The sequence below is a fragment of the Pygocentrus nattereri genome, chromosome 30 (genome assembly GCF_015220715.1).
Source record: "Pygocentrus nattereri isolate fPygNat1 chromosome 30, fPygNat1.pri, whole genome shotgun sequence".
NCBI lineage: Eukaryota > Metazoa > Chordata > Actinopteri > Characiformes > Serrasalmidae > Pygocentrus > Pygocentrus nattereri.
Genome location: NC_051240.1, coordinates 18,431,051 through 18,443,471, shown reverse-complemented (window position 1 = coordinate 18,443,471; position 12,421 = coordinate 18,431,051). Strand labels below are relative to the sequence as shown.

Here is a 12,421-nt window from a genome sequence, read left to right as displayed (position 1 = left end):
ATTTATAAAACAGTTCCGATCCTAAAATCTGACTGTCTCACAGCGCCTGAGCTCTGTATCACTGCACCATGGCGTGAAAAAATCCTTGTGGTGTTAATGGATTAATCTTTGACTCTAATGCTCCTCACAGGAACCACAGAGTGTACTGATGAAGTAAGAACCTGTTTTTTTTTTTTTAAGTGAGCACCTGGCGCCTTGTTTTCTTAACTAGAACTAGATTGGTCAGCTAGCTGACTGCCCAAACAACTCCATCATTAATATCACAGGCTTGAATTAAAGCACTTACAGTGTGATTCACTGTAAAAGTGTTCATGTTTCAGTCAGGAGTCACATCAAACCCAGACTGAATCCCAAACAGCTCTCTAACTAGGGGGCAGTCGTGGGCTGGAGGTTAGGGAACTGGCCCTGTGACCGGAAGGTTGTCGGTTCGATCCCCAGGGCCGACAGTCCATGACTGAGGTGTCCTTGAGCAAGACACCTAACCCCCAACTGCTCCCCAGGCGCTGTGGATAGGGCTGCCCACCGCTCCAGGCAAGTGTGCTCACTGCCCCCTAGTGTGTGTGTGCTCACTAGTGTGTATGTGGTGTTTCACTTCATGGATGGGTTAAATGCGGAGGTGGAATTTCCCCGGTTGTGGGATCAAAAAAAAAAAGTATCACTTAACTTTAACTCCCCAAACAGTGCTAATTTAGAAATTCAGGCCTCTACACCCAAACAGTGGATCGTTTTTCGAGTATGAACGTTGCTGAATCCCGGTATTTGAGTTTCTATGTAGGGAGCAGGGAGACATTTGAGATTCAGCCCCAGCGTGGGAAGAGGGGCACCACTGGATTGGTGCCAAGTAAGACTCACGATGGTAAACTGGTGACCAAAAGTGCTTATAAAGTTTTTGCATTAGTGTTATGATGCCATATGTTCATCGTTTTACAACAAAAAGTTAAAATGTTAATGAAATGATTTAATACAGAGAGGGGCGTTCAAACATTCAGCGCTCCATGGTTGCTTGGCATTGACACCAAACGCTAAAGTAACGACCTTTCTTGTTTATGTTGATTATTATCAATAATAACTTACATTATTTTCTGGAAAATGTGTATTTTATCATAGTTTATGTTGGCTACTGTCTTACAAAAGCAGTAAGCCACTTGAGACTAAGCATTACAGTAACGCCTCTCGTGGCTTATTGCTTTATTATAGTACTGTAACCTGGCCTTTATCTGAGTCTCAGATGCTTGTTGTTGTTATGAAGCTTTGCTGCAGAAAGACACAGGAGACTCGTGTCCATGTGAAACTCCCTGTAACGTGACTCGGTACGGCAAAGAGCTGTCTATGGTTAAAATCCCCAGCAAAGGGTCTGCACGCTACCTGTCCCGCAAATACCACAAAACTGAGGAGTATATCAGGTAAGGTGTAAACACACACACACACACACACACACACACACACACCCTGGTCAAATTTCACATTTTGTTAACACATCCACCACAGAGAACATACTTTGCACAGTTACTGTTATTTACAATATATTACATATACTATATATTATATGTAATATTCAGTATATACAGTATATTATACTGTAATTCTTTTCCAATTTAACATACTGAAACAAAAATCTAAGTCTAAAAATATGCCATTATGCATTTAATATTTTAAAGTATATGTTAAACAAAAATATACATTAACTAAGCAGACATTGTGCAATTTGCCAATAAGTGGCATATTTAGTCGTCTTCACTGTAGAGAATGTGTTGCTATTTTCGCTTAGAAAATCAACAAAACATGTAATCTGACCGGTGTGCTTAAACTACTGCATATGATTATATATGACTACATACACATATACACTGCAGCCTAAACATGTTATACTCACAATATTAGACAAGTAAATTTGATAACAACAAATCTGATTTGGTTACTTAAATCACATCACCACAGCCAAGAGAATCAAAAGAGCAAGAGGAGTGAGTGAATGAGTGGCTGAGTGAATGAGTGGCTGAGTGAATGAGTGATTGAGTGTTTGAGTTAGTGAGTGACAATGATTCAGAGTGATTGAGTGAATGAGTGAGTGATTAAGTGACTGAGTAAGTGATTGAGTTAGTATTGAGTGAGTGAGTGAGTGAGTGAGTGAGTGAGTGAGTGAGTATTGAGTGAGTTACTGAGAGAATGATTTAGTGAGTAAGAGACTAAGTGATTGTGAGAGTGATTGGATGAATGTGTGAATGAGAGAGTGATTGAGATACTCAGTGACTGCATGATTGACTGAGTGAATGATCAAGTGATTGAGTGAGTGCATGACTGAGTGAGTGAATCAGAAAGTGATTTGGTGAGTGAATGATTGGGGAATGAGTGAGTGAATGAATAACTGAGTGGCTGATTGAGAGAGTGATTGAGTGAGTGAGCTAGCGACTGAATTAGTCATTTAGTGATTGAGTGAGTGAGTGAGTGAGTGAGTGAGTGAACCAGAAAGTGATTTGGTGAGTGAATGATTGGGGAATGAGTGAGTGAATGACTAAGTGAGTGGCTGATTGAGAGAGCAATTCAGTGAGCTAATGACAAAGTTAGTGATTTAGTGATTGAGTGAGTGAGTGAGTGAGTGAGTGAATCAGAATGTGATTTGGTGAGTGAATGATTGGGGAATGAGTGAGTGAATGAGTAACTGAGTGGCTGATTGAGAGAGTGAATGAGTAAGTGAGCTAGTGACTGAATTAGTGATTGAGTGAGTGAGTGAGTGAGTGAGTGAATCAGAAAGTCATTTGATGAGTAAGTGATTGGGGAATGAGTGAATGAGTAACTGAGTGACTGATTGACAGAGCAATTGAGTGAGCTAGTGACTAAGTTAGTGATTTAGTGATTTAGCGAGTGAGTGCATCAGAAAGTGATTTGGTGAGTGAGTTGGAAATGAGTGAGTGAGTGAGTGAGTGAATGAGTGAATGGGTGAATGAGTGACTGAGTCATTGATTAAGAGAGGGTGATTAAGTGAGTGAGTTAGTGACTGAGTTAGTGAGTTAGTGATTGAGCGAGTAATGATTTAGTGAGTGAATCAGAAAGTGATCCGATGAGTGAGTGATTGAGGAATGAGTGAGTGAGTGAGTGAATGAGGGAAAGTGGAAAAAAATCCATAATTCAGCACTCCAGTTTTTATCAGATACAAAATTGAGATCTAAATCTGCAGCTTTAAGTAGATCCCTTATGCATTTAACTCAATACAATTACTGAAGATGCTTTATGCAAAGCAGCCACCAGTCCTCTGAAGTATAGAAAGACAAGTACATACACACACGCATACAAACTCAGACTCCCTCTCAGCAGCACACATAGAAACATCTCATCTTCTCGCTGGTTAATATGATAGAAAACACTCCATCCCTGAAAATAATTAACTCTGTTTTCATGCAATAAAAAACCCCTGCATAGCATGTCCACAGCACTGTGAGCTGTTTCTCTCTCCGTTAGAGCCTTTCTGATAATCACATCATGTCCTTCTCAATTTACTCCACTATTGTTTGTAAAATTGCAGTATTGAAAATGAAAATGCAATTTTTGCTCCTCCATTCATAAACCAAATGAAGTAGCACTTTTTTAAATAGTCTGCCCTCAAATGAGATTATGTTGTTTCTGCTAATTATTTTCTCCCTGTATCTGGTACAGTCCCTTTTTATATAACACAAACAATAAGTAGCTTGTTTCCGTAACTGTCAGCCCAACAGGAAACTGAATGTCACTATTGTTTTGCTCACTTATCTCCGATATTACAGAGACAACTTCCTCATACTGGACATCTTCTTTGAAGCTCTGAACTATGAGACGATAGAGCAGAAGAAAGCGTACGACATAGCTGGGCTGCTAGGTAGGGTTCGTCACGTATCTGCTCGCTCAAGATGCTTTTATGTTTTTATAAAGCCTTCAAAGAAACAGCTCCCTATGTGGTTCCTTGAGCTGTAGCCTTACTAAGTGCATGTAAAGAACAGAAACAGAATGGTTGAGAACAAGTATGCTTTTGCCTTCAATCTCACAAAGCACTTCCCTGCTTTTTGTCCTTATGATATTCAGGAGACATTGGAGGCCAGATGGGCCTCTTTATTGGAGCCAGCATTCTCACAATATTGGAGATACTTGATTACATCTATGAGGTACAATCCATCATTCCTGCACCCCAAAAAAAGCACATGTGGTACAGAGGTAGGCTGCAACCAGTGAGCACATGTATTTGAATGGGCACCTCGACTTAAAACTATAATTTCAGGCGATTTATACTAAAATAATTATACTGTAGCACAGGATTGTATCCGTCATTGACAGAATTGACAAGTGTATGTTGTTTTTGTTCAAGAACATTCTCTGACTACAACACCTGGTGTTCATTAGGGGAATATATCATGCAACCATTGGAAATGCCTGTGGTGCCAACCAATCTTGACTGCTGTCCTAGTTACTGATCTAAATGCAACAAAGGTAGCATCCCAGATAGAGAGCTTTGGGCCGATTCTGGCTTTCTTATGTGAGCGTTGGTTGACTACTGGGTAGAGGTCAGGCAGAATAGGGGCAGATCCTGGACAGCCTCATACGTCTATTTGTGGGACAATTCTGGCATGATTACTGTGGACAAAGAATGTAGTTGGGCCAGACTTGGACCAGATTTGGGCCATATCCTTTAGTTCTACTCACTTTACAGTGTGTGGGCCAGATCTGGGTTGAGGCCAGAACAAACTAACTGGGATTAGTGTGACTTACCTCGGCCATCAAAAAAATGTTTAAAAAACAATAATTCTGTCTTTATTTAGTACAAAATGCATGCCAGAGACATGTTTTTACCCTTTTGGCCAGCAATGTATTAAGATAGCCAGCTACCTTTCCCAACTTTAGCTTTTGGCTTCCTAGTCCTTCTTGGCTGTGTTTTGATTCACTCGCTAGTCCATATGGTAAATACAAATTCAGGCACTGGCTACGTCCCTGGAGGGGGGGGGGGACATGGGACACTAACGACTCAGTTACGTGTGACATGGACGCTAAAACAGCCAACAACTTGCCCGGGAAGCTGATCTACTGCGCTGTGCTGTCATTTTTAATATTCAGGTCATTTCATGAACACTTTCATTTTATTTTCACACAGCAGTGTTTAATGAAATTAGTTTTAGTTTCATTCATAACTGAATAAGACATAAGACATCAGTGTCATTCTGTTGTGCTGGTTCAGCACCTAGACTAGCTCTCACGTTCAAGCTTCAGCGTCTTATTTTAGACCAAAAGGATCTAAAACGGAGAAACTCAGCACTGAAAAACAAAACTTTTGCTTGATCTTGAGACATTATTTAATTTATGTTTAGGCTGTTCTCCCCACTTCTGGTGTGGAAGCTCCTGTACGGTCTCTGCTTGGTTTTGTGATTATCTCCGTTTTCTTCACTGTCGTATTTTTTCTCGCTCCAAGGTTGTCAAGTACAGAATCAAGAGACTTCTGAGGCCACAAAAGAACCAAAACCAACAGAACCAGAGGAACCAGATTCAGAACCAGATTCAGGGAACAAAGAACCTCCGGGAACAGAACCTTAGAGCTCAGCTAGCAGTTAGCACCATCGCAACAGTCAGGCTAGAGGATGTCAAAGCCAAGGTAAGAGCAGAGATTTGGGAAAATTCCTCTACGAAAGGCAAGCATTAAAAGTTCTGCTCGAGTGAAAGCACTTAAAGGGGAATCCACTCATTTTTGCATGTTATAATTTTATAATGAATAATTAAGCGGATAAGATGTGAATTTGTTGATGTGTTTGATGTGAATTGCTCTGTTCTTGAGAAACGGACTCAGAATTGTTCACAGTAGTGGTGATGGGAACCAGACATCATTTAATAAGCAAGCATTTAATAGGTTGCGAAGGTTTTGGCCTAAAACTGTCATTTTTAAAGTCCATGCATTGCAGAGAGGTACTTGTAGGTTGAGGTAAGGAAAAGTAGAACCCAATGAAAAGTTCATATTCATATACATACACAAAACGTACGAAAGGCTGAAGACGTGTAGATTCACAACTTGATCTTGACAGATAAAACGAAATAGCTATGTTTTTGCATTGTGGACCACTGGTTATTATCACCACCACTGTAAATAAATCCATAGAGTCAGTATGTTTCTCTATTCTGTACCAGCAAAACACTTTGTTTACATTGCAATGATTGAATTACCCAGAATTTGGGGGAAATAACAATAAACAGAATTCCCTTTTCACTTAAACTTATTTATGGGCAATGTGGCCAAAAGTGTTATAACAAAAAAACAAAATTGCATATCAGTTGATATCAATACGCGAGACAAAACCTCGTATCTTCATTTTATCTTCAGTTTTTGGCGTAACTTGAAAAGACCTGTTACCCGTCACATTGTGTGTAAATTTCATGATGAATGGGCAACAAGAAATGGCCTAAAATTACTTGGAAAAAAGCCTTGTAGCATTGACTTACATTAAAAGTAGAGGACGTTTTTTCCTTCTCCTGTAAAGTTGTCATTTTGGAGACACAAGGTTTTGTTCTGATAGCAATGATATCATCTATACATACTATATATATAAATTGAAGGCTGGTTTTTGCTCCTGGGTCGTGAAATGTTGTTTTAAACTATCCTTTATGATCAGAACATGACAAACACTCGTCAAACAGTGGAACAATTCATAAGGCTGTCATGGGAGAGTGGGAGAAAGTGTCTGGTGGGCTGTTTTTATCAGCTGGAAAAGCACGGCTGTAATTTTTGTAATAGTCATAATTTAAGAGAAAACAGATTCGTTTAGCTGTCTGGTGACGAGTGCTCGGCTATCTGGATACAAGTTTTAAACTCTTTAGTTCCTCAACCACATCAGCTTAATACGAACAGCAAACATTAGCTGGCTCAGCAGGTCAGTGATGGATCACACCGCCTTACTGCCATCACTCCTACCACATCCATGTCAGAGCACATCACAGTATTCAGACACCAGCTAGCAGACGTCTGGATTCCTCTATTCTACCAAAGTAGTTTGAGGGGTGGAAGAACCACACCAGGCCAACAGAGTCCTCCTTTAAAACTGAAATCAGCTTTTGCTTTGTTTGATCTACAGTAACATCAATTCACGATAATTATCGTTATCGTTTATCTCCCTATTCAAAGGCTTTGGTTGTTTATTTGTTTGCTTGCTTGATTATTTGTTTTACAATTGAAAAATCATTTTTGACTCACAAATTACAAACGTATGTGATCTTAGACCATCTAAGTTGCAACATTTCCACTACAGCTCGTTTCAGGTCTTTGAAACTGTACTCAACCTCATTTCTCCACCCAGTCCCTGCAATCTCAATTAGAATATTACAAGTTTTGTAAGTTTATTTCTTCTAGTAACCGCATGTGTTAAAGTAATTTCACATAAAAAGTGGATATTTTCATCTAAATGGCATTGGAGCGCTTGCCTAAAGCAGAATAAGACAAGCACTGATTCTCCGAAAAGCAGCCTAAAGCAGTAATACAGCAACATATGCAACTGCAGAAGTTCTGTCTTTAATCCAAATCTAGATAATTAAGTTTGGCATATTAAGTTTTTTTTTTTTTTGCACTGGAGCTACATAATGTGCCTAAGAATAAGCAATGAAAGCTAATGTATACAAAGCAAAGCATGTGTAAACACAGTATTTTTATGTATTGTATTGCATTGCAATGTATGTTTATTCTATGGTAATAACACACAGCACAGTCAGAGACCACCCTTCATTTACTGTATTCCCAGTCAAAATGGCCATTAAGTATAAGTTATCCATTTTTCAGTGTCTAGTGTCCACCTTCTGCTTTTATTACAGCTTCCGTTCTTTTCAGGAGGCTTGCTTTCAGTTTTTCAAAGAAATCTGCAGGAAGATTTTTCCACACTTTCAAAGTTCAGTCTTGTAGCCCTTTTGTGACTCAGGTAGGAACCTCAAAGAGTTATCTCAGTACCTTCAGTCAGGGAACATGACTGAACCATAATCCACTGAAATGATGTTCTAAGCTGGACTGACTCCACACACCCCGTCTCGCCTCCAGGCTTTTATTCTACTGTTCTGTTTTAAAGCATTCGTTTATGGAAAGGTACAAATCCAAACTTTTCACCTGGAAAAACTGATTTAAGCTCCACGGTTGGACCTTAAAGCCGCTGTAGAACCTTTGAGGGAACATTTACTTTATTTGTACCTTGATGAACGAAAAATGGACCTGCCTAGCACCTTCATTTCTTACAGTGCATCTTCTAATAAATCTCCACTTGCTTATGAATGTGGATTATATTATATCTACTCCCCTAAGAAATATCTCCTAAAAAACCTTCTAATTAATGGCTGTTTTCCTGAAAATTAAATGAATAAAGGGTGGTCTCTGGCTTCTGTAGATGTAAACCATGTCCTGACTGTTTCCTGTGGTGCGACCTCTTTGTCAACAGGATCCTAAGGACGTGACAACGGCTCAAGCACACGGCGTATATCCAGCCTCAATATTGCCAAACCACCACCATACACAGGCAGCTGTACAGCAGGACTTTGCTTGCTAGAAGAAGTTTTGTCTTAGTCTTCTCACCCTTGGATGGAACCATGCACTTGACTCGTAGGCTACATTTACATCTCTCACCTATAAAAGCTGCAGCCAAAGTCAAACTCGTGAAGACCGCATGCCGGTGAATGCCCCCTTTCAGGGGGGCTTGGCACGTGTCCAGGTGTGGGTCAAACCGGCTCCACTACATCAGCACACAGTGGTATTAGCATCATCCTGCATTAGCACCAGCACATGTGCCAGTTTCACTGCAAGCCAATGTGTAGGTGTTACATTCATGAATATCTCACGTGACACAAGGTGATCCGTCTTCATTGAGGGACCTTTTGTGATGGACCATGAAGGTATTTTGGTGAATGCAAATGAGAACAATGGTGTCTGTCAATCTGACCACGTGACAATGTCTGCATATCACCTTTAATATCTCACACAAGCACAGTATCTTCTTATTTTTCACCTGTTGGGCGGTCGATATGCACGGACCGGACACGTCACACATGGGAGCAGATGTTCACAAGTGTAGAGCAGCTGATGATTTCATAGTGTATATTCCTCAAAGAGGAATTCCACTGATTTTTCAAAATGACCACATATTTTAACAGTTAATACACAAACCAAACTATTCAGAGTGGACTGATGCAGAATTGTGTACTGTAGAGAAACTGTAGAAGTCGGATTTCTTTACAGTGGTGGTGACAGGAACCAGGGGGCACTATAATCCACAACACAGATATAGCCATTTTATTTACTATCCAAAACCACCAGTGACCTACACGTTTCTTCTGATTTTCCATATGTAATGTTAATAGTGGTAAAATAATTCAATACAAAAATAAGTTTACGTTAGGAACTATTTTGCCTTATAATGTACTTTTCTGTCATGAATGCATTTAAAAAAATTCTGTTTTATGCCAACGTCTCATGCCTTATTCATGTAGTAACTTTCTGTGGTGTAGCTTTTAGAGGCATTAAATCCTGTGAACCTCTGGTTTCCATCACCACTGCTGTGATACAATTCAGACTCATTAAGCTTAATGGTAAAAACACAGGTAAACACAAAAAATATGCTTCCTTTAGGGACTATTTTGCCCTGCACAGGCCAATGCTAAAACATTTTAGAGGGCAGAGACTGTAAAAAAAAAAAGGTGCCCACAAACTCTTCCTGGGCCGAAATTAAGTTGAGCCTTGCTGAAACCGATCTTCAACACAATTACTATACACCGGTCAAGCGTACACCACCACCAGTGCTGAGAATGATCCACCACCCAAACAGTACCTGCTCTGTGAGGGTCCATGGGGGTCCTGACCACTGAAGAACAGGGTAACAGAGTATCAGAGAAACAGATGGACTACAGTCTGTAACTGTAGAACTACAAAGTGCAGCTATACAGTAAGTGGAGCTGATAAAATGGACAATGAGCATAGAAACAAGGAGGTGGTCATCATGTTATGAGTGACTGGTGTACATGCTGACCAAAAAGGCAATTACTCAGGGCAAGGACAAAAGGGACAGGACCCCCACCCATGGGGTCTATCTGTGCATGTTCTTGGCCCTCCAGGCACCTCTTTGCCATGTATGGATTAAAAAAAGGTGTTTTAGTCCAAATCCTTATCTCAAAACATCTAATTTCTCATTACATGCGATAATTTCTTTGAGGTAGCTTTTAGAGACAAACTCTGCAGACATCGGGTTCCTATCAACACCACTGTGAACAATTCTGGCTTGATAAGTTTCTCTAAAACTGAGCATTTCACACCAAACCACTCTGGATGGCTTTATTTACAGCTTAGCGATTAATTATGCAGAAAGTTTGAACAATTATTGGAATTCCCTAAGTTCTAAAGCAGTTATTTGGAAATGCCATTTTTGGTTCCCCAAAAAAAAAATCTTTCTTTGGATGATTTTTTAAAGAATGTGTAACTGCAGTGTGCAAGAACGTCCACATAATGTAAAGATCCTCAAACAATTACAGTTTGTTTTCTCCTAGAACTGGACTTTTAAGCCAGGAACCCATTTAGAAAACATTCTTCTTACAGATCTCAGAAGAAAAAAAACACACAGTCCTCTTTTCGAACCCAATCGGAAAGAAAAAATGCCACTGTTTCTCCGAGTTGGCGAAGTGTTCGGTTAAATCATATTATGTTACTTTTCCATTGTGTCATGCTTCTGGGAATGGAACAATAGCCTACAGTGCCTGTCTCTGAGAGCCAGACACGGATAACAGCCAGTGGAAAAATCCAAGGGAAATCACTGTATGGTCAAAATCGCCTCTGAATACAGCAATCATCGCAGTCATCTCTATTCAGATGAGAAAGGAGAAAAAAATGGTAAATTAATTCACTTTTTTTGTATAATCACTCTAATTCCATTTTATAGGGAACACGCATTAAAATATTAATGAATGAACTGCCTTTTCTGCCTGTCATTTGTGACGCTTGTGAGGAAGGTGGAGTTACTGGGTTATTTCATTCGTTTTTCTAGTTTTCTAGTTCATATCTGTGGCTGTGTTTACATGCAAAGGTTTTTGCCAATCCGGTTGAATACATTCCAATTACAGATTCAGACTGAGGTGTTTATAAGCTCACTCTACATTTACATGCTCACTAGAAGTCGTCCGATCCAAAATGACGCACATGCGTCGAGAACCACTTAGATTAAACGTTACCAGAGGTGAGATGAGTTTCCAGTTGGAGCGTTTGTGTTTTTAATTGCTTTAAAATGATGTCAGACTCAGAAAAACGTACTTCACATGTCCTTATTAAAGAAGGCCGAGAGGAAGACGTCGTGCTCTGAGACACATAAGCTGGACGGCTGTCCCACCGCCGTCTTTTAAAGACCAGAGCGTAAACTCTGCCATGTTGACTTAAACTTTCCGATAGGGAATGTAATCGGATACAGGCGTTTACATGGTTATTATTCTCCTATTTAACTGATTATTTACAGGATTAACCACCTCGTTCAATCGGATAGAAATTGTATTCTGAATGGCCTCAATCAGACTAGGCTATTCCGATTGAGGTGTATACATGGATGTATTCTATTCCAATTGAGCTATTATTTGGATTATTAACGGATCATTAAGCTGCATGTAAATGTGGCTATTAACATCCACTAAAGATAGACTTGAAAATGAGGTGTGAAATATGGATGGTCATGGGTACTGGAGTATTTGGTGAACAGTGCCAGTGTTCAGATACTAAACCTACTATTTGGATACTCGCTCCATTTCATCATGGGAAGACAGGTAAAGACAAGCCAACAATTCAGGTCAATGAAACCACAATGGTTTTGCCTGTAACATCGTTTGCAGGTAATTATAGCAGCATCCAAAAATACATACTACTATACCACACATACTACATTAATATGTGGCCTACAATTTAACCTGGTAGCATGACGTGCTTTGGATGCAGCCCATGTTATCTGTGGTACTCCGAGTAATGAGTGTCTTAACGTGAGTGCACTGTCAAGACACACTACTAAGCATGTGACTGGGAAGGCACTGCTGTCTCAATAACCACAGTGTGGCCCGATTTAGGGGCTGCATCCTTTAAAGCACAAGGTCTACGAAGGCTGAACCTGAAATGAGACGATCTGCTCTATGACGGATTTTCTGTTTGCGCCACAGCGCCGCTGTTCCAGCCCTCACCGCTGCATCACAAAACGCCACTCCTGTCAAGTTCTTTTAAAGTTCTTTAAAAATAGAGCCAGAAACTTTGATTTCACCCGTTGGATCCTTTGTTGCCACGGAAAAGAAGGACACATTTCTCGGCTGCGTATGAAGGAGAATTCTGTGACACAATCGGTCTTCAAAAGCAGCCTCAGAAGGACGCAACCCCTGAATTGGGACACACTGAGAATCTTTATAACCAGAGTATTTGTAGTAAACAGTACTG

At 40.1% G+C, this 12,421-nt stretch overlaps 1 protein-coding gene across 1 annotated transcript in view; it reads left to right on the top strand.

The window, feature by feature from the left end:
* The window catches only part of asic4b (acid-sensing (proton-gated) ion channel family member 4b), a 100,508-nt gene extending 90,797 nt beyond the window's left edge, over positions 1 to 9,711 (top strand). The window contains exons 6-10 of the mRNA XM_037536344.1: positions 1,250 to 1,403; positions 3,759 to 3,850; positions 4,054 to 4,133; positions 5,429 to 5,608; positions 8,418 to 9,711. Coding sequence (XP_037392241.1) covers positions 1,250 to 1,403; positions 3,759 to 3,850; positions 4,054 to 4,133; positions 5,429 to 5,608; positions 8,418 to 8,525 — 614 coding nt within the window. The 3' untranslated portion in view covers positions 8,526 to 9,711. The remainder of the gene's footprint in view (positions 1 to 1,249; positions 1,404 to 3,758; positions 3,851 to 4,053; positions 4,134 to 5,428; positions 5,609 to 8,417) is intronic.
* The last annotated feature ends 2,710 nt before the right edge of the window (positions 9,712 to 12,421 follow it).